This window comes from Orcinus orca, chromosome 3 (genome assembly GCF_937001465.1).
Source record: "Orcinus orca chromosome 3, mOrcOrc1.1, whole genome shotgun sequence".
Lineage (NCBI taxonomy): Eukaryota > Metazoa > Chordata > Mammalia > Artiodactyla > Delphinidae > Orcinus > Orcinus orca.
Window position 1 is genome coordinate 141,365,895 of NC_064561.1, and position 22,551 is coordinate 141,388,445.

At 36.6% G+C, this 22,551-nt stretch overlaps 1 protein-coding gene across 2 annotated transcripts in view; it reads right to left on the reverse strand.

The window, feature by feature from the left end:
• The window catches only part of MAP3K1 (mitogen-activated protein kinase kinase kinase 1), an 81,820-nt gene that overhangs the window by 8,851 nt on the left and 50,418 nt on the right, over positions 1 to 22,551 (reverse strand). For both annotated transcript variants that reach the window (XM_004275160.3, XM_033437871.2), the window contains 8 exons: positions 16,641 to 16,762; positions 15,959 to 16,040; positions 15,661 to 15,844; positions 13,502 to 13,780; positions 3,798 to 3,919; positions 2,094 to 2,185; positions 1,637 to 1,826; positions 42 to 1,323 (listed from right to left, as the gene is read on the reverse strand). In XM_004275160.3, the coding sequence (XP_004275208.1) occupies positions 42 to 1,323; positions 1,637 to 1,826; positions 2,094 to 2,185; positions 3,798 to 3,919; positions 13,502 to 13,780; positions 15,661 to 15,844; positions 15,959 to 16,040; positions 16,641 to 16,762 (2,353 nt within the window). The remainder of the gene's footprint in view (positions 1 to 41; positions 1,324 to 1,636; positions 1,827 to 2,093; positions 2,186 to 3,797; positions 3,920 to 13,501; positions 13,781 to 15,660; positions 15,845 to 15,958; positions 16,041 to 16,640; positions 16,763 to 22,551) is intronic.

The following is a 22,551-nucleotide window of genomic DNA, read 5'->3' on the forward strand; positions in this document are numbered from 1 at the left end:
GGCCCGAGGAAACTCTCTAACCTCTTAAAGACTATACTTACATCTTGTTGAATGATGATGATGTCTTCTCCATTTTCAACCTGTAGTTGAGGAACTAGGGGGAGGGCATCCTGAGATGCTGACATTGCCATGGCAATCGCTAAAGCTTCTTCTTCTTCAGCTTCCATTTTTTCTTTGCACTTCTGATTATGATTCATATCATCTTTGTAGGTATCATCATTTTCATCCTTTTCAGGAGACAGCACAGCAACTTCTGACTTAAAAGTTACTGTTGTGTCACTTGAAGGCATAGATGCTTCAAGAAGGTCCTCAATACTGGAGTTGAGCTCTGTATTGACATCTAATCTGCATTTCTCCTCTACTGGGGTGAACACTGTCTCGTCACTAGGTATAACAGCATTACTGCTATTGCTGCTGCTGCCAAAGCCGTCATCACGTTTGGAACTACTGTTCAAATCAAGTGTCATGCTATTTTTTAAGGCATCTCCCTGTTTACTTGTATTACTTGGGGTAGGTCGAGATGGCTTTGGCCTGTGTATATTACTGGAGGGCAGGGGTCTTGACTGAGTAAAGATTGGGGAAAGTTTATCTGAGTCTTTGTTTTCACAACAGTTTCTCTGGAACTGTAGAGAAAACTTGCGCTGTGTTTGAGGAGATGCAGAAGGTATTTTGCAGGGAACAAACCCCTGAGGTCTGTGCTTAGAGACATCTGTTACGGTGCCAGGTGGTACAGATGGGGCAGATGAAGAAGGGCTTGACAAGGCTGGGAACATTAGTTGGGAATGATGAGATAAAGGAGAAGAGTTCAAACACTGACTGTGGGGTCTGCCTTTTGTTTGAACCATTGGCTTTGGCTGCTCCATTGTTGTTGAACTAGGAAGTCCTACTGAAATGCTGGCCAGTCGGTCAGAAATGTCCTCTGAACTGGCACTCAATTTTGTAGCACACAATCCTTTTCCAGTTTTCTCTAAATGGTCTGTGCGCTCAAAGGAACTGTTCTCTGTGGCTTCTGGACAGCTGTTAGGGACTGATGCCTTCAAAAAGCTGTCATGTCGACCATCCAAAGTGTCTTCTATGCCCAGCTGGATGGCCTCAGCAATTTCCACCTCATCTGCAATAGCCATCAAACGACGACGCATCCTGGTAAAATGAGTAGAACTGGAAACATTCAGCATTTCTAACAGTTTTGAAAATACATGGGGTACTGCAGTAACCATTCTTGCAGAACTCAAATATATCCTTCTGGAGAGTTTACCAACCATTGAGTGGGAATTATCAATGGACTGCAAAGCAAAGGTTAAGAGGGACAGCAGCTTCTTATACCTGAAAGAAAAAACACATTCAATTATGAAACAAATTAAAATTACTGCAAAATATATACAAATAAAATGGTACTAATTCACAACTTTTACATTTAAAAAAATCAGTATAAAGGATCTAAAAATTTTTAATTAAATAGCCTAGACTTCAGGTGTTCGCCAATCAAATATTAAGGTATCAGTAACCTACATGTATGCTGTAATTTGAGTCTTTCATTCATCTAAAATGTGTCCTTCTTGGATGGGTGTGGCGGGGGGGGCGGTGGGATGGGGTAGGTAAAAGGAGGAAAGAAGTGTATTTTCAGAAGAAAAATTACCTGACTTCAACAGGCTCAGCTTGTGAAACATCAGTACTGACAGTATGAGGGTAAAATTCAGCAGGAAATTCCAACAGCAGTCTATCTATGAGACAAAGGCGGCCCAGGAGTTCTTGCCAGTTGTTTGATTCAGTTTGGTTTCCAAGAATACAATTTAAGACATAATCAACACCACCAATACCAATGGATCCTACAGAAAGGAAAGTAAAAATAAATGAAAAACAGTGATATTAAAATCTAAAACCATGATCAAATGGTTTAAGGTTCACAAAAATACTTGAATTATATTAATTTCAAGAATCTCCCTTTTAGATTAATTCCTATTTCTAATGTTAGCTGAGTCAATTTACAAAATTATTTCAAAATCCTGTAACTGCCCTATTAGAGATTATGAGATTAGACCGTCTAAGGAAAATGATAAAACATACTATATTAATTTTAAGTAAAAAGTTATTACCAGCTTTAAGTATTTCTCTGCCAACGGCCAACTCTCCTGCTTGGCCTTTGCACAATTCCAATAGCGTTGATATAGACAGCTGACTTGTGCGACTAAAAATGAAAGGAAGCAACATCAGATTTTAATCTTGGACAAAATACATATTAAAAGGAGAGTAGTAATGTAATGCCTTGTGAAAAGGTGGGAAAAAATGTTTTTAGGAGTGTTTGCTTCTCAACCACTAAAACTGCATTAATGATGTCACTATAAGTAATAATATTTATTATTAGGTCTAATTCCATAAATTTTACCTTATCTTCTGTGTTAAGCACAGAATCTTCACTACTGGCTCTTATAAACAGCAAGTATTAAATATGAAACCAGATAAAAGGCTTATTTTCATTATCATATCTTGTTAAAATAAGAAAGACTCAGACATTTTGATTTCTGAATTTTCATTTTCTCTTGAATTAAAAACAAAGTCTTCCCATGCAAAACCTTTATATTCTCTTTATATAGCCAGAATGACTTCTAAATATCATAACATCTCTTTACCATATTTCTTATGATATTCAGTCATTCAAGTGACCAAGTAAACAACCTAACTTTAGAATTTCAGAAAGTGGACAACAAAACAAATGCCATAAAAGCACTGAAATTCTTAGGGGAAAAAACCCTATTATAATATTAAGAAATGAAAAGATTTTTCTATGCATTTTTCAAATTACTTGTTAATTTTTTTCAGATATTTATAGTATTCTCTCTAAGCAACAAGAAAACCTCTAATACTTACAATCTGTAGGCTTGTGTAGAGAAACAATGGAGACAAAAGACAGACTTTATGAGATGAGAAACAAGTCAAAGTTAAGTGCTTAATTTCTGAGATCCTCTACAGACTACATCGTGTGACTTAGGGAGGAAGACAAAATTGGACTAGAAGAGCTCCAAAAGGAGGTAATGGCAGAGGCAAACCAAGGAAGAGTCAGTGCTTCTTACCACCTGAGATCTGCTGGGACACGAAGAGATGAGAACTGCCAAAAAAGTGTTTACTGTGGCTATGCTCATTATATGAAAAGTGGTCTTTTCCTCCCACTTTATGGAAAGGGAAAAAATAAAAGAGAGAGAGAGAACCAGCGGTCTAATAAAAGCATAGCTTGTGCTCATTTTCCCTATCACCATACCCTCATTTCTCTACCTCCAGTTAGGGCTGTTCTCGTTCCTTGCTGATTTTTAAGGATATTGCAGGGATATATGGAATTGTTGTTGTTGTTATCTGACACAACTATCACAGAGTAAAATTCCATCACAAAGAAAATAATGGAATGGGGTTTTTGTTTTTTTGGTCCTGATAATGCAAAGCATGTATAATGATTTTATTGGTTCCTATCCTGTGTAACTCATTCTCTAAAATGAGTAATATCTCATATATCACCTGCTGTTCTTATCAACTGGACTTCAGTTTTAAGAATATTACTTTAAAATAAAAGAGAATCAATCACCATACAATAATGTGGAGGTCCACGCACTTTGTTAGCCTGGTTTTTACTTGCCATTAGCTCTTCCTTAAGAGCTTTAAATGTTACATGTTAATTTCAAATCTCACATTATAAAACAGTATTCAAAGCCTCATTTAGTAAGTATGTATCAAATACTCGCTAGGTTTGAGGCTCTGTGCTAGGCTTTCAGGACAAGGCGGTTTGAAGCAGTTCATTTATAGGGCCTTACCTATTGACGTCTGCACACTTGACTAGGATGGTGTCTACAACTGGCCGGAGAAGTCTCTGCAGTTTGATTCTTTCTGCCAAACTATGGCAAGGAGTATATACTAGCATGGCTCTCAACGTTTTCTGGGGGAAAAAAACTGAAGGTCAGTTTAACTACATTTAAAAAGCATCAGAGACAATGGCCTAATCTGAGACAATTTGAGAAATAAAATAATGATAGGAACAGATTATAACCCATAAATAAAATAAGAATCCATGAGTTGATACTGATACAAATAAAAAATTGGATAAATAAATAGATAAGGTAGAAAGAAACTCTCAACTATTTCTGTAATTTTTAAAAGTCTGAATTAATTTCAGAATAAAAAGTTATTTTAAAAAGAAAATGAGGAAAGGAGCCAACTTGAAAGAGCTCCCAATGGCTAAAGATGGAATAACTTGGGCACAAAGTAAATGATGATAGTACTGAATTGTAACCCATAGAATAAAATAAATACCCATGAGTCTATGGTGATAGAAATTAAAAAACTGAATAAATACATAAATGGGAGAGAAGAGACAGCTCTTCGTTATAGACAAATTCCAATTAACTAATAACGGAGGAATATGGGAAATAGAAGATCACCATTAGAACACCACAGTAGTCATTGCTGTAGGCAAGATCCACTGACAAATGCTAAAATCTGTGAATAGAAACAGGATATTTGCATAGTCTCAAAGTATCTCCCCCAAGACATTTATTAATAGTAATTTTACAGTACCCAGTAGACAGCACCTTAAGCAAGTGATGAAGGATGGCATCACCAATAATAAGACACACTGACATGATATACCCCCTGATAACAATGCACTGAGAAGGGCACATCACCTCTGGTGTTCTTGCGAAAAATGCATAATGTAATCATGAGAAAATACCAGATAAACCCAAATTGAGGAACATTCTTCAAAATAACTGGCCAATACACTTCAAAAGTGTCAAGGTCTACAAAAGACAAGTAAAGACTGAGGGATTGTCACAGATGGGAAAATTAGGGGGGCATGATAACTAAGTGCAATGTGAGATTCTGGATTGGATCCTAAAAGAGGAAAAAGACATTAATGGAAAAATGGGTGAAATATGAATAAAGTCTGTAGTTTAGCTGAAAAGGACACTGTTGGGACAGTTTGGGGATGTCTGAATATGGACTTTATAGTCCATAATAATATTGTAATTAATGCTAAATTTTCAGAGTTTGCTGATTGCATGGTGATTATACAGAAGAATGTTATTTATTCTTAAGAGATACATGCTAAAGTATTTGAAGTGAAATGTCATGATGCCTGCACATAACTTTCAAATTGTTCAGCAAAAAATTATATATGGGGAGGGAGGGGAAGGGAAAACAAAGAAGGGCAAGAGGGAGGGGAGAAAGGGAAGGGAGAGCTCTAAGGGCAGGAACCATGTCTGCCCTCACTGTGCCTGGCACACTAAACAACCGTAGAGGAATCAGAATACAGTATCATTCAGAGTCCCTGCACTCTAGGAGCTCATGAACACATTGGGAAACCATGTGAAGTGATAATAAACAACCAGACAGTAAGGCATAAACAACCAGATAGTAAGGCATTATACTGAACAGTCAAATATGTCTGAAGGTTTGTGTTGGAAAATAGTAAGAAGAAAGAGGTAAAAAGTTGAGCCAAGAACACTGGTCTTTTTTCTATATTATGCTGGTCTTTATTCTACAGTATGCTGGTCTTTATTCTATAGTATTCTATAGTATGTTGGTCCCTCAAGATGCTATATAAAAAAAAAGACCACGGTTAAGATAAATTTGGTAAATAATGCATCTTATACCATGATGAGATTCCCAATGTATATTAACTTATGAAGGTTCCTAGAAGACTTTCAGTGAACAGACCCATTTAACCTCATGTAATTTAGTATTCACCAATTTTAACTGAACACAGAACTCTTTCTTCAGGGAAGAAAGGGAAGGAACTTTTCATAATCCAGCCAAACTTCCACAGAATATGCCTTAGGAAATGCTGTTGAAGAAACAGAAACCTCTATAGGTTTCTGAGCTGGGGAATAAAGTGGCATTTAAGGAATAATGATGACTATTATATTCAATGTTCTCACAATGTACTAGACATTACAGTTAGAGGTATCTACACAATCTCATTTCAAACCTAAGAGGTACATATTTTCATTATTTTATAGGTGAAAAAGATGAAGTTTAAGAGTCCTAAAAAGTCACACTGCTAGCAAACTGGAGAACCAGAATTCAAATCAAAGTCCCTCTGATTTTGACCATATATCCAGATTGCCTAGGCTAGGCCCAGTTTAGCAGATTATCCAGTATCCCAGTTGGGATGATAAATTATGAGGTCACTCAATTTTGACTCCAAACTAATGTTCATAAACACTATACTATACTACCTTTCAAAAAGAAGATTTGCTAGGCATAGTTGTTACAGGATGGATTAGAAAAAGATTAAGAGTGGAAGCAGAGAAATGAAATGAGTTTTAAAAACAGACCAGGGACTTCCCTGGTGGCACAGCGGTTAAGAATCCTCCTGCCAATGCAGGGGACACAGGTTTGATTCCTGGTCTGGGAAGATCCCACATGCCGTGGAGCAACTAATCCTGTGTGCCACAATTACTGACTCTATGCTGTAGAGCCCGCGAACCACAACTACTGAGCCTGTGTGCTGCAACTACTGAAGCCTGCACGCCTAAAGCCCATGCTCTGCAACAAGAAGCCCGCACACTGCAACTAGAGAGAGTGTGTGTGTGTAGCAACGAAGATCCAACGCAGCCAAAAACAAATAAATAAATAAATTTTAAAAATGAAGTGGAAGAATTTAAAAAAAAAACCAGACCAGAGGGCTTCCCTGGTGGCACAGTGGTTGAGAATCTGCCTGCTAATGCAGGGGACATGGGTTTGAGCCCTGGTCTGGGAGGATCCCACATGCCACGGAGCAACTAGGCCCGTGAGCCACAACTACTGAGCCTGTGCTCCACAACAAGAGAGGCCGCGATAGGGAGAGGCCCACGCACCGCAATGAAGAGTGGCCCCCGCTTGCCACAACTAGAGAAAGCCCTCGCACAGAAACGAAGACCCAACACAGCAAAAATAAATTAATTAATAAACTCCTACCCCCAAAATAAAAAATAAAAATAAAAACAGACCAGATAAGAATTATTCTAAAGCAGTGGTCCTAAGAAGAACTACAATCCTGCAGCCTGTGGAACAAAAACCACATTCACAGAAAGACAGACAAGATGAAAAGGCAGAGGGCTATGTACCAGATGAAGGAACAAGATAAAACGCCAGAAAAACAACTAAATGAAGTGGAGATAGGCAACCTTCCAGAAAAAGAATTCAGAATAATGACAGTGAAGATGATCCAGAACCTCAGCAAAACAATGGAGGCAAAGATCGAGAAGATGCAAGGAATGTTTAACAAAGACCTAGAAGAATTAAAGAACAAACAGAGATGAACAATACAATAACTGAAATGAAAAATACACTAGAAGGAATCAGTAGCATGATAAATGAGGCAGAAGAACGGATAAGTGATCTGGAAGACAGAATGGTGGAATTCACTGCTTCAGAACAGTATAAAGAAAAAAGAATGAAAAGAAATGAAGACAGCCTAAGAGACCTCTGGGACAATATTAAACGTAACAACATTTGCATTATAGGGGTCCCAGAAGGAGAAGAGAGAGAGAAAGGACCCGAGAAAATACCTGAAGAGATTATAGTCGAAAACTTCCCTAATATGGGAAAGGAAATAGCCACCCAAGTCCAGGAAGCGCAGAGAGTCCCATACAGGATAAACCCAAGGAGAAACACGCCGAGACACATAGTAATCAAATTGGCAAAAATTAAAGACAAAGAAAAATTACTGAAAGCAGCAAGGGAAAAACAACAAATAACATACAAGGGAACTCCCATAAAATTAACAGCTGACTTCTCAGCAGAAACTCTGTAAGCCAGAAGGGAGTGGTATGACATATTTAAAGTGATGAAAGGGAAGAACCTACAACCAAGATTACTCTACCTGGCAATATTCGATGGAGAAATCAAAAGCTTTACAGACAAGAAAAAGCTAAGAGAATTCAGCACCACCAAACCAGCTTTACAACAAATGCTAAAGGAACTTCTCTAAGTGGGAGACACAAGAGAAGAAAAGGACCTACAAAAACAAGCCCAAAACAATTAAGAAAATGGTCATAGGGACATACATATTGATAATTACCTTAAACGTGAACGAATTAAATGCTCCAACCAAAAGACACAGGCTCGCTGATGGATACAAAAAACAAGACCCATATATATGCTGTCTACAAGAGACCCACTTCAGACCTAGGGACACATACAGACTGAAAGTAAGGGGATGGAAAAAGATATTCCATGCAAATGGAAATCAAAAGAAAGCTGAAGTAGCAATACTCGTATGAGATAAAGTAGACTTTAAAATAAAGAATGTTACAAGAGACAAGGACGGACTACATAATGATCAAGGGATCAATCCAAGAAGAAGATGTAACAATTATAAATATATATGCTCCCAACATAGGAGTACCTCAATACATAAGGCAACTGCTAACTGCTATAAAAGAGGAAATCAACAGTAACACAGTAATAGTAGGGGACTTTAACACCTCACTTACACCAAAGGACAGATCATCCAAACAGAAAATTCCTAAGGAAACACAAGCTTTAAATGACACAATAGACCAGACAGATTTAATTGATATTTATAGGACATTCCATCCCAAAACAGCAGATTACACTTTCTTCTCAAGTGCACACAGAACATTCTCCAGGATAGATCACAAATCAGCCTCAGTAAATTTAAGAAAACTGAAATCATATCAAGCATATTTTCTGAACATAACACTATGAGATTAGAAATCAATTACAGGGGAAAAAAACATAAAAAACACAAACACGTGGAGGCTAAATAATACGTTACTAAATAACCAAGAGATCACTGAAGAAATCAAAGAGGAAATCAAAAAATACCTAGAGACAAATGACAATGAAAACATGACGATCCAAAACCTATGGGATGCAGCGAAAGCTGTTCTGAGAGGAAAGTTTATAGCAATACCAGCCTACCTCAAGAAATAAGAAAAATCTCAAATAAACAATCTAACCTTACACCTAAAGGAACTAGAGAAAGAAGAACAAACAAAACCCAAAGTTAGCAGAAGGAAAGAAATCATAAAGATCAGAGAAAAAATAAATGAAATAGAAACAAAGAAAATAACAGCAAAGATCAATAAAACTAAAAGCTGGTTCTTTGGGAAGATAAACAAAATTGATAAACCATTAGCCAGACTCATTAAGAAAAAAAGGGAGAGGACTCAAATCAATAAAATTAGAAATGAAAAAGGAGAAGTTACAACAGACACTGCAGAAATACAAAGCATCCTAAGAGACTACTACAAGCAAATCTATGCCAATAAAATGGACAACCTGGAAGAAATGGACAAATTCTTAGAAAGGTATAACCTTCCAAGACTGAACCAGGAAGAAATAGAAAATATGAACAGACCAATCACAAGTAGTGAAATTGAAACTGTGATTAAAAATCTTCCAACAAAGTCCAGAACCAGATGGCTTCACAGGTGAATTCTACCAAACATTTAGAGAAGAGCTAACACCCATCCTTCTCAAACTCTTCCAAAAAACAGCAGAGGAAGGAACACTCCCAAACTCATTCTATGAGGCCACCATCACCCTGATACCAAAACCAGACAAAGACACTAGAAAAAAAGAAAATTATAGACGAATATCACTGATGAATATAGATGCAAAAATCCTCAACAAAATACTAGCAAACAGAATCCAACAACACATTAAAAGGATCATACACCATGATCAACTGGGATTTATCCCAGGGATGCAAGGATTCTTCAATATATGAAAATCAATCATGTGATACACCATTAACAAATTGAAGAATAAAAACCATATGATCATCTCAATAGATGTAGAAAAAGCTTTTGACAAAATTCAACAACAATTTATAATAAAAAACTCTCCAGAAAGTGGGCATAGAGGGAACCTACCTCAATATAATAAAGGGCATATACGACAAACCCACAGCAAACATCATTCTCAATGGTGAAAACCTGAAAGCATTTCCTCTAAGATCAGGAACAAGACAAGGATGTCCACTCTCACTACTATTATTCAACATAGTTTTGGAAGTCATAGTTGTGGCAATCAGAGAAGAAAAAGAAATAAAAGGAATACAAATTGGAAAAGAAGAAGTAAAACTGTCACTGTTTGCAGATGACATGATACTATACATAGAGAATCCTAAAGATGCCACCAGAAAACTACTAGAGCTAATCAATGAATCTGGTAAAGTTGCAGGATACAAAATTAATGCACAGAAATCTTACACTAATGAGGAAAAATATGAAAGAGAAATTAAGGAAACACTCCCATCTACCACTGCAACAAAAAGAATAAAATACCTAGGAATAAACCTACCTAGGGAGACAAAGGACCTATATGCAGAAAACTGTAAGACACTGTTGAAAGAAATTAAAGATGATACAAACAGATGGAGAGATATACCATGTTCTTGGATTGGAAGAATCAATATGGTGAAAATGACTGTACTACCCAAAGCAATCTACAGATTCAATACAATCCCTATCAAATTACCAATGGCATTTTTTACAGAACTAGAACAAAACATCATAAAATTTGTATGGAGACACAAAAGATCCCGAATAGCCAAAGCAGTCTTGAGGGAAAAAAAGGAGCTGGAGGAATCAGACTCCCTGCCTTCAGACTACACTACAAAGCTACAATAATCAAGAAAGTATGGTACTGGCAGAAAACAGAGATACAGATCAATGGAACAGGATAGAAAGCCCAGAGATAAACCCACACACCTATGGTCAACTAATCTATGAGAAAGGAGGCAAGGATATACAATGGAGAAAAGACAGTCTTTTCAATAAGTGGTGCTGGGTAAACTGGACAGCTACATGTAAAAGAATGAAATTAGAACACTCCTTAACACCATACACAAAAATAAACTCAAAATGGATTAGACACCTAAATGTAAGACTGGACACTATAAAACTCTTAGCTGAAAACGTAGGAAGAACACTCTTTGATATAAGTCACAGCGAGATCTTTTTTGATCCGCCTCCTAGAGTAATGGAAATAAAAAAAAAATAAACAAATGGGACCTACTGAAACTTAAAAGCTTTTGCAAAGCAAAAGAAACTACAAACAAGACGAAAAGACAACCCTCAGAATGAGAGAAAATATTTGCAAATGAATCAATGGACAAAGGATTAATCTAGAAAATATATAAACAGCTCATGCAGCTCAATATTATAAAAACAAACAACCCAATCAACAAGTGGGCAGAAAACCTAAATAGACATTTCTCCAAAGAAGACATACAGATGGCCAAGAAGCACATGAAAAGCTGCTCAACATCACTAATTATTAGAGAAATGCAAATCAAAACTACAATGAGGTATCATCTCACACCAGTTAGAATGGGCATCATCAGAAAACCTACAAACAACAAATGCTGGAGAGGGTGTGTAGAAAAGGGAACCCTCTTGCACTGCTGGTGGGAATGTCAATTGATACAGCCACTATGGAGAACAGTATGGAGGTTCCTTAAAGAACAAATATAGAATTACCATGTGACCCAGCAATCCCACTACTGGGCATATACCCAGATAAAACCATTAATTCAAAAAGACACATGCACCCCAATGTTCACTGCAGCACTGTTTACAATAGCCAGGTCATGGAAGCAACCTAAATGCGCATTGACAGACGAATGGATAAAGAAAATGTGGTACATATACACAATGGAATATTACTCAGCCATAAAAAGGAACAAAATTGGGTCATTTGTAGAGATGTGGATGAATCTAGAAACTGTCATACAGAGTGAAGTCAGAAAGAGAAAAACAAATACCATATATTATCGTATATATGTGGAATCTAGAAAAATGGTACAGATACACCGGTTTGCAGGGCAGAAATTGAGACACAGATATAGAGAAGAAATATATGGACACCAAGGGTGGAAAGTGGCAGGGGGGCGGGGTGGTGGTGGTGGTGGGATGAATTGGGAGATTGGGATTGACATGTTTACACTGATGTGGATAAAATTATAAAATTGATGACTAATAAGAACCTGCTGTAAAAATAAATAAATAAATAAAGCAGTGGTCCTGAACTGGGGGCAGTTTTGGCCCTCAGGGGACATTCAGCAATGCCTGGAGACATTATTGGTTGTTATGACTAACGGGAGGATAGGGTGGCCATTGGCATCTAGTGGGTATAGTCCAAGGATGCTACTAAACGTCCTATAATGCGTAAGACAGCACCCCTGCCCCCAACAGATAATTATGTGTCAATGTCAGTAAGTGCTGAGGTTGAGAAACCCTGTTGTAAAGATATATATACTCGTAATGGAGAAAGTCAAATTTTAGCATACAAAATTACAAACAGAACAGCCTCCTTGTCATTCCATCTCACTCATGAAAGACAACTTCTAACAGGTTAAACTAGAAAAACAACTCAGTAATCTATGTCATGGAATCCTCTTTTGTGAAAAGGTTTCTGAATTTCCATACAACGTTCATTAAAAATCAGTTCTTTTTTTTATATTTATTTATTTTATTTTTGGCTGTGTCAGGTCTTAGTTGCGGCGCGCGGGATCTTTCGTTGAGGCACGTGGGATCTTTCGTTGCAGTGCTCGGGTTTCTCTCTAGTTGTGGCATGTGGGTTTTCTCTCTCTAGCTGTGGTTCACGGGCTCCAGGGTGTGTCAGCTGTAGTTTGCAGCACATGGGCTCTCTTGTTGAGGCCTGTGAGCTCAGTAGTTGTGGCACGCAGGCTTAGTTGCCCCACGGCATATGGGCTCTTAGTTCCCTGACCAGGGATCAAACCTGTGTCCCCTACACTGCAAGGCGGATTCTTTACCACTGGACCACCAGGGAAGTCCCCCAAATCAGTTCTTCTTAATGTCTAATATCAAATTAATAAAAAATAAATGTCTAATATCAAATTAAAAAAAAAATCAAAGTAACTCTGGTTACTTTGCTATCCCATAAAGAATCTTTAATTTGGTCATGTATAATGTAAGGCAAACGTGAAGGTATGAATAGCAAGCTATTGCTTTTTTTTGGCTGCGTTGGGTCTTCATTGCTGTGTGTGGGCTTTCTCTAGTTGTGGCGAGCAGGGGCTTCATTGCAGTGGCTTCTCTTCTTGCAGGGCACAGGCTCTAGACACTCAGGCTCAGTAGTTGTGGCACGTAGGCTCAGCAGTTGTGGCTCGAGGGCTTAGCTGTTCTGCGGCATGTGGGATCTTCCCGGCCCAGGGATCGAACCCGTGTCCCCTGCATTGGTAGGTGATTCTTAACCACTGCGCCATGAGGGAAGTCCTACTATTGCTACTTTAGAGTAGAGGAAAGTAAACAGCATATAAGAAATCTTGACCAGGTTAAAACGAGTAAAATCCAAGTGAAGAGATTAAATGGAAGACTGCAACTTCCTGGGATTATGGAATAAAAAAAAATTTTGGATTTTCCAAAATTAAATTAGGTAAAGTAGTTTTACTGAATCTTAAAAATGATATCTGCCAACCGTCAAAAAAAAAAAAAAAAAACCCAAGAAACCCATAACGCTATGGTTGTAGAATAAAGCTACTTACTAAAGCAGCAACGTACACTTTGTAGACAGGGTCGGCACAGACCATTGACAAAACGTTGCAGCATGCCTCCACCACATCTCCTGAGACACTGGTCTGGGAAGACCCACTGGCAGCTCCAGCACTTGGGCTGCTCCCGCCGTTGCTCCCAGAATTTCCAGTGCTCTCCCCATTTGCCAACAGCAGAGCCCCACTAACATCATGGGAAAGACGTCTGAGAGCCATCTCTCTTACATTCCAGTTTCTAGAAAATAAGCAGCCAACGAGTTCCATTCCAAATACCTATAATCAGACAAACAAAATGAACTCAATGTGAAGAAAAACTGAAGTGTTTTGAATTAAGTATGATTTTTGGTTACTAAAGGAAAATTGGACATTTCTTAAGTCTTCACCATACTATACAATTTTCAACTGTGTCCGTAAGAACATACTCAAGTTTAACTGGTAATTAGCAAAACTCCTTAACATTTATTAGCTCAAGTAAAACTAAGAGTGAACACCATTAAATAATCAGATGGATATATATGCATTTCTGTACTCCGGCGCTTACCACAAAACAAAATAAACATATCTGTGAAGAACCTCAAATTTGTATTTGTGTTAAGGTAGTTTACAGAAAAAAAACTGAAGATTAAAAAAAGCCAAATCAAGAAAGGCACTGGGGCAGGTGTTCAAGAGATAAGAGTATTTCTCCTACCAATGATAGCAGTAAGTCAAAGGCTCTTATTTGGTTAATTAGAAAAAATATAATGAATGGAGTGGAAAAATCAAGACTAAAGAAAAACACTGTTCAAATCAGCAAAGGATAATGAAATACTTAAAGTGCACGTGATTATAGTCATCATTATCACATCTGCAAAGCCAGAGAATCCCTAAAGAAAAGAAAGGGTGCATGGTCTTGACATTATGGACCAGTTAGCCAAAAGTAAACTTAATATCTAAGATAATGTATCATTTGAAAAAGTTCTAAATATTAGGGATGAATAAACACATTTTTGGGGAAAATAAATCATGACTTTTTTATGTGTTCTGTTTTAAAGTGATAGTAAAGGAGAATAAATCAATTAGAGTATAGTGAATTTGTTGTATGCCTGGCACTGTTAAACAGCATATCAATAAGTCTTAATTATGTCTTATATGATATTCCTAATTTAAAAAACTAGGAATATATAGCCTAGGCCAACCTAAAGCTTAAGCAAAACAAACCTGAACCACTGCCTTGAAAAAATGGCATCCAATAGCTCAGTATCAAATTGAGAGTTTTCTTGAGGACTCATGAAGGGGCAGGTGAGGGCCTATGTTAAATACCATTAATGAACTAGATAAAATAAATAATATATTTATTAAGTTTGTAAATTTTATTAGATTCCTATTAGGCTGTTAACATGCTAAGAGAAGAATTCAAAATCTGCAGGACTATAATGGTCACAAAAAGAAAAAGGAGATAAATCCTTCTGATGTATAAGCTTAATGAGTTATTGTGTCTGTTAACGAATTTAATAGAATTTACCAGATTATCAAAAACATTTTACTTCACTATAATCTGGAGATGTTGTCTGCTTTTGGATTCTACATATGGATTAAGCAGATAACAACAAAGAAAATCATTAGAATCCAACCAACCAACCGAAATTCCGATTAACTAAGGATGAAAAAGTATTTAAGCAGAAGAGAAAGTAAAGGAATGGAAACTGTCCTTACAAATAAAAATTACTAATACAAGGTAAATACCACATTCTTTTCTTACTCATCCACTCAGCAATTACTGAGTACCTAACATATGCCATGAGAATATGAATAGGAGAAACTGAGTTTAAATAGCAACAAATAAGAAAATGACAAATTCTTGGCAGGATTAAACATTGGAGCAACTTAGCATTAAATGGTTCTAGTGTCTATCCTTGAATAACCTTTTATGTCTGTTAGTTTAGAAAGATGTTTCTAGAGATGGGAGGTGAGATTACAAAGAAATTTTGAAGTTTAAGCTCTATAATAAGTGGCATAGTATTAACATCAAAGGTAAAATTAAAATTTTCAATGGAATACGAGTCATGATGGAGGCAAGCAAAAGTACTTTCTTAAATTATAAACAACTGGGGAGACAACTACATTAATTAGTCTATAAATGTTTCTTTGAGAAATGAAGAATCAGAACTACTTACCTGAATCCATGGCTCAGCTAAATCTTTATAAGCAGGAGGGATCTGCTGAGTTCCATAATGAGTAAGATTAAAATTGCTCTCTTGATTCCTTCGTTGTGATCCAGCCAAGGGATGCTGCTGTGTGGTTTGCTGCTGTGCAGCTCGCAGGGAAGAAGGGGAATCCACAGGGCTTGACAACTCGTGGCTAAATGAAAAATTAACAAAGCTTGCTAAAAATAATTAACAGATTTGAATAACACTTTGAGAGCATTTTTATTCTTTATTAAACATACCCAAATCATTAAGTCATAATTGTTACCTGTAGAAATCATGGGATCTCCACTTAGACCTACAAAGGGGACATATTAAAGGTTCTCTGTTTCTTCTACATTCTTCTGCCCCTGAAAAATTATGGAAAAAAACTTAGAAAAGTATAAATGTTTACCATTAAGTATTTATGTAATAATTGTTCACAATGGCTAGTACAGGATTTATATGGAAGGAACCTCAAAACGTTATATGTTTACCTAAACGCAGGCAAACACGGAAGGTTAAATTATTCTGATGCTTGTAATTATTACAAATGCTATTTTATTAAACATGCTATATATAACATGTACTTTGTTTACTGTTTTTCAAAACATTCTGCCCACTTGATAACCTGGTAATGTTATTCCAAAACTTGCTTTGGCGTTACCCTCTCTGGAAGGCCTGCCCAGACCTTCTTCCACCTCCTTCCCTCCATGTGCACCTTCCAGATCAGAACTGTTTCTAATTCTGTGCACGCCTTCCATTACCATGCGTCACACTTTATAACATTTCTTTGCTCATCCCTAAGAGATCCTAAACTCCTACTTGTTGAAAACTTCTTCCAGGGCCTAGGTATACTTCTTTTCTTCTCTCACCAGTCTTGCTGAAGGCCACGTTAAAATCCTAAATAATATAGTTAGCTGATAGAGTAACCATGTTGAGTAAGCACAGAGAGAAAAAGAGCCACATACAAATTGACATGCAATGGTGGTGCAGCTTGTTCCTGCAGCCATCTTCACACACTGTAAGACTTTCTTCATCAAGCATGCCCAACAAGCAAATAGGACACATCTGTTCCTCTTCATCTTTTATACTATAAAGAAGGGGAAACAAAAGCATTAACCACAAAAGAACAGAATTAATGCCATATGCTAAAAACAATTGTGGCTTCTTTAGACTATGAAAAAATTAATTAGAAATTCTTGTTTAGGAGCGTCTTGTATATGAACTATTTGAGAAATATTTCTCTTATTCATATACAGTAATTTTGAATCAGACTCATACCACCACGTATTTATAGGTTGTGGATATGGTTTAACCTTTCCTTGCTATGAATATAATTCAATATATGAACTACAACCTTAGAGAAATATGTATCCCCCAAATTCTGTTATTGTACCTTTTGAATAAACAAACTGCTATAAGATTTGACTATGTACAAACATACTACATGCCAACAGTTTCAAGATTTCAAGTATTAGAAGGACTGTAGAACTCATCTATTCCACATCCTTAAGTATGAAGACCCATCTCAGACAATTTTGGTGCATGTATAGTCCAACTTTCCTAGAAACAAGTATGTCACATTTTTAATGCACACAACCTTTCAACTAGACTTCTAGGAAATAAAGAGACATAATAAAGATATATGTGTGAGAATGTTCACTGCAGAACTATTTAGCATAAGGAAAAAAATCAACCAAAGGAACATCAAAAGAAGGTTAAAAAAATGGTACACCCAGACACTATGAAGCCTTTGAAAAGGATCAGAGATCCATAAATGATGACAAAGAAAAATATCCATAATATACCATATGGTGAAAAAAAGCAGATAACCTGACAGAATTCAAACTTGTATAGAATGGTTCCATTTATGGCAAAATTGTAACTTTATTATGTGTATCTGAATTATACTGTATATATTTGACTATTCCTATTATATACAAAGTGAATATAAAATCAGTAAGAAAAATATTAACAACTCAACAGTGAAACAAGCAAAGAAGATAAAAAGGCAGTTGAAATAAAGACCAACAGCCAATAAATGTGAAAACAGAAGTACAAAATACATGTTAAATTAATAAAGCTCTATCTTATTTTATTTGTCTTTGTGGGGGGAATGGGATAATCTGATTGACAAAAATTAAGTAGGTTGATAACGGCATAGGAAAACAGGCTCTCATATACACGAATGGTGGGAGTAAAAAAAACCCTGAAATTTTTAGAAAGGAATTTGCTAGTATTTCTTAAAATACTAAATGTATATATCCATGACCTAAAAAAACCTGTTTTCTAGAATTCTATCCTTCAGAAATATTTTAAGTAAACAAAAAAATATAAAATTTATTGCATTTAATAGGCCAACAAAAAATTAGGTGTACTAAATGTCCATTAATTATGGCAATGGCAAAATATATTGTGTCACATCCATACAATCTTATATAGCTGAAGTAGTGTATATTTTTTGTATTGAGGAAAATGTTCTTGATATATAAAGTAAAAATTTTTTTTAATTTAAAAAGCAAGTTGCAGATCAAAATATATGTCATGACTATATTGCTTAACAATAGGAAAGATGAGAGAAGTATTGGGGTGTGCGTGTGTCTGCATACCCAGAATGCAGAGAAGAGTTTTATATTCCTTGCTTTATATAATTTTAAAAGATGTATTAAAAACTGTTAACAGTAGTCATTTTGTGTGCAGCCGAGACTGGAGTGGGAGGAGGCTTGTTTCTATTTTACAGATTTTTGTTTGAACCTTCATGATGTGATGAACAGCTTGTAAAATCAATAACAATATTTCCATATATATGCTGTCTACAAGAGACCCACTTCAGACCTAGAGACACATACAGACTGAAAGTAAGGGGATGGAAAAAGATATTCCATGCAAATGGAAACGAAAAGAAAGCTGGAGTAGCAATTCTCATATCAGACAAAATAGACTTTAAAATAAAGACTATTAGAAGAGACAAAGAAGGACACTACATAATGATCAAGGGATCGATCCAAGAAGAAGATGTAACAGTTGTAAATATTTATGCACCCAACATTGGAGCACCTCAATACATAAGGCAAATACTAACAGCCATAAACGGGGAAATCGACAGTAACACATTCATAGTAGGGGACTTTAACACCCCACTTTCACCCATGGACAGATCATCCAAATGAAAATAAATAAGGAAACACAAGCTTTAAATGATACATTAGACAAGATGGACTTAATTGATATTTATAGGACACTCCATCCAAAAACAACAGAATACACATTTTTCTCAAGTGCTCATGGAATATTCTCCAGGACAGATCATATCTTGGGTCACAAATCAAGCCTCGGTAAATTTAAGAAAATTGAAATTGTATCAAGTATCTTTTCCGACCACAACGCCATGAGACTAGATATCAATTACAGGAAAAGATCTGTAAAAAATACAAACACATGGAGGCTAAACAATACACTACTTAATAATGAAGTGATCACTGAAGAAATCGAAGAGGAAATAAAAAAATACCTAGAAACAAATGACAATGGAGACACAACGACCCAAAACCTATGGGATGCAGCAAAAGCAGTTCTAAGAAGGAAGTTTATAGCAATACAAGCTTAAGAAACAGGAAACATCTCGAATAAACAACCTAACCTTGCACCTAAAGCAATTAGAGAAAGAACAAAAAAAACCCAAAGTTAGCAGAAGGAAAGAAATCATAAAAATCAGATCAGAAATAAATGAAAAAGAAACGATAGCAAAGACCAATAAAACTAAAAGCTGGTTCTTTGAGAAGATAAACAAAATAGATAAACCATTAGCCAGACTCATCAAGAAAAAAAGGGAGAAGACTCAAATCAATAGAATTAGAAATGAAAAAGGAGAAGTAACAACTGACACTGCAGAAATACAAAAGATCATGAGAGATTACTACAAGCAACTCTATGCCAATAAAATGGACAACCTGGAAGAAATGGACAAATTCTTAGAAATGCACAACCTGCCAAGACTGAATCAGGAAGAAATAGAAAATATGAACAGACCAATCACAAGCACTGAAATTGAAATCTTCCAACAAGCAAAGCCCAGGACCAGATGGCTTCACAGGAGAATTCTATCAAACATTTAGAGAAGAGCTAACACCTATCCCTCTCAAACTCTTCCAAAATATAGCAGAGGGAGGAACACTCCCAAATTCATTCTATGAGGCCACCATCACCTTGATACCAAAACCAAACAAGGATGTCACAAAGAAAGAAAACTACAGGCCAACATCACTGATGAACAAAGATGCAAAAATCCTCAACAAAATACTAGCAAACAGAATCCAACAGCACATTAAAAGGATCATACACCATGATCAAGTGGGGTTTATTCCAGGAATGAAAGGATTCTTCGATACACACAAATCAATCGATGTGATAAACCATATTAACAAATTGAAGGAGACAAAAGACCATATGATCATCTCAACAGATGCAGAGAAAGCTTTTGACAAAATTCAACACCCATTTATGATAAAAACCCTGCTGAAAGTAGGCATAGCAGGAACTTTCCTCAACATAATAAAGGCCATATATGACAAACCCACAGCCAACATCATCCTCAATGGTGAAACACTGAAAGCATTTCCACTAAGATCAGGAACAAGACAAGGTTGCCCACTCTCACCACTCTTATTCAACATAGTTTTGGAAGTATTAGCCACAGCAATCAGAGAAGAAAAGGAAATAAAAGGAATCCAAATCAGAAAAGAAGAAGTAAAGCTGTCACTGTTTGCAGATGACATGATACTATACATAGAGAATCCTAAAGATGCTACCAGAAAACCACTAGAGCTAATCAATGAATTTGGTAAAGTTGCAGGATACAAAATTAATGCACAGAAATCTCTGGCATTCCTATACACTAATGATGAAAAATCTGAAAGTGAAATCAAGAAAACCCATTTACCACTGCAACAAAAAGAATAAAATATCTAGGAATAAACCTACCTAAGGAGACAAAAGACCTGTATGCAGAAAATTATAAGACACTGATGAAAGAAATTAAACATGATACAAATAGATGGAGAGATATACCATGTTCTTGGATTGGAAGAATCAACATTGTGAAAATGACTCCACTACCCAAAGCAATCTACAGATTCAATGCAATCCCTGTCAAACTACCACTGGCATTTTTCACAGAACTAGAACAAAAAATTTCACAATTTGTATGGAAACACAAAAGACCCCAAATAGCCAAAGCAATCTTGAGAACGAAAAACAGAGCTGGAGGACTCAGGCCCCCTGACTTCAGACTATACTACAAAGCTACAGTAGTCAAAACAGTATGGTACTGGCACAAAAACAGAAAGATCAATGTAACAGGATAGAAAACACAGAGATAAACCCACGCACATATGGTCACCTTATCTTTGATAAAGGAGGCAGGAATGTACAGTGGAGAAAGGACAGCCTCTTCAATAAGTGGTGCTGGGAAAGCTACACAGGTACATGTAAAGTATGAGATTAGATCACTCCCTAACACCATACACAAAAATAAGCTCAAAATGGATTAAAGACCTAAATGTAAGGCCAGAAACTATCAAACTCTTAGAGGAAAACATAGGCAGAACACTCTATGACATAAATCACAGCAAGATCCTTTTTGACCCACCTCCTAGAGAAATGGAAATAAAAACAAAAATAAACAAATGGGACCTAATGAAACTTCAAAGCTTTTGCACAGCAAAGGAAACCATAAACAAGACCAAAAGACAACCCTCGGAATGGGAGAAAATATTTGCAAATGAAGCAACTGACAAAGGATTAATTTCCAAAATTTACAAGCAGCTCATGCAGCTCAATAACAAAAAAACAAAAACCGAATCCAAAAATGGGCAGAAGACCTAAACAGACATTTCTCCAAAGAAGATATAGAGACTGCCAACAAACACATGAAAGAATGCTCAACATAATTAATCATTAGAGAAATGCCAATCAAAACTACAATGAGATATCATCTCACACCAGTCAGAATGGCCATCATCAAAAAATCTAGAAACAATAAATGCTGGAGAGGGTGTGCAGAAAAGGGAACACTCTTGCACTGCTGGTGGGAATGTGAATTGGTACAGCCACTATGGAGAACAGTATGGAGGTTCCTTAAAAAGCTACAAATAGAGCTACCATATGACCCAGCAATCCCACTACTGGGCATATACCCTGAGAAAACCATAATTCAAAAAGAGTCATGTACCAAAATGTTCATTGCAGCTCTATTTACAATAGCCCAGAGGTGGAAACAACCTAAGTGCCCATCATCAGATGAATGGATAAAGAAGATGTGGCACATATACACAATGGAATATTACTCAGCCATAAAAAGAAACGAAATTGAGCTGTTTGTAATGAGGTGGATAGACCTAGAGTCTGTCATACAGAGTGAAGTAAGTCAGAAAGAGAAAGACAAATACCGTATGCTAACACATATATATGGAATTTAAGAAAAAAAAAATGTCATGAAGAACCTAGGGGTAAGACAGGAATAAAGACACAGACCTACTAGAGAACGGACTTGAGGATATGGGGAGGGGGAAGGGTGAGCTGTGACAAAGCGAGAGAGAGGCATGGACATATATACACTACCAAACGTAAGGTAGATAGCTACTGGGAAGCAGCTGCATAGCACAGGGAGATCAGCTCGGTGCTTTGTGACCGCCTGGAGGGGTGGGATAGGGAGGGTGGGAGGGAGGGAGACGCAAGAGGGAAGAGATATGGGAACATATGTATATGTATAACTGATTCACTTTGTTATAAAGCAGAAACTAACACACCATTGTAAAGCAATTATACCCCAATAAAGATGTTAGAAAAAGAAAAAAAATAAAATAACAATATTTCCATTAC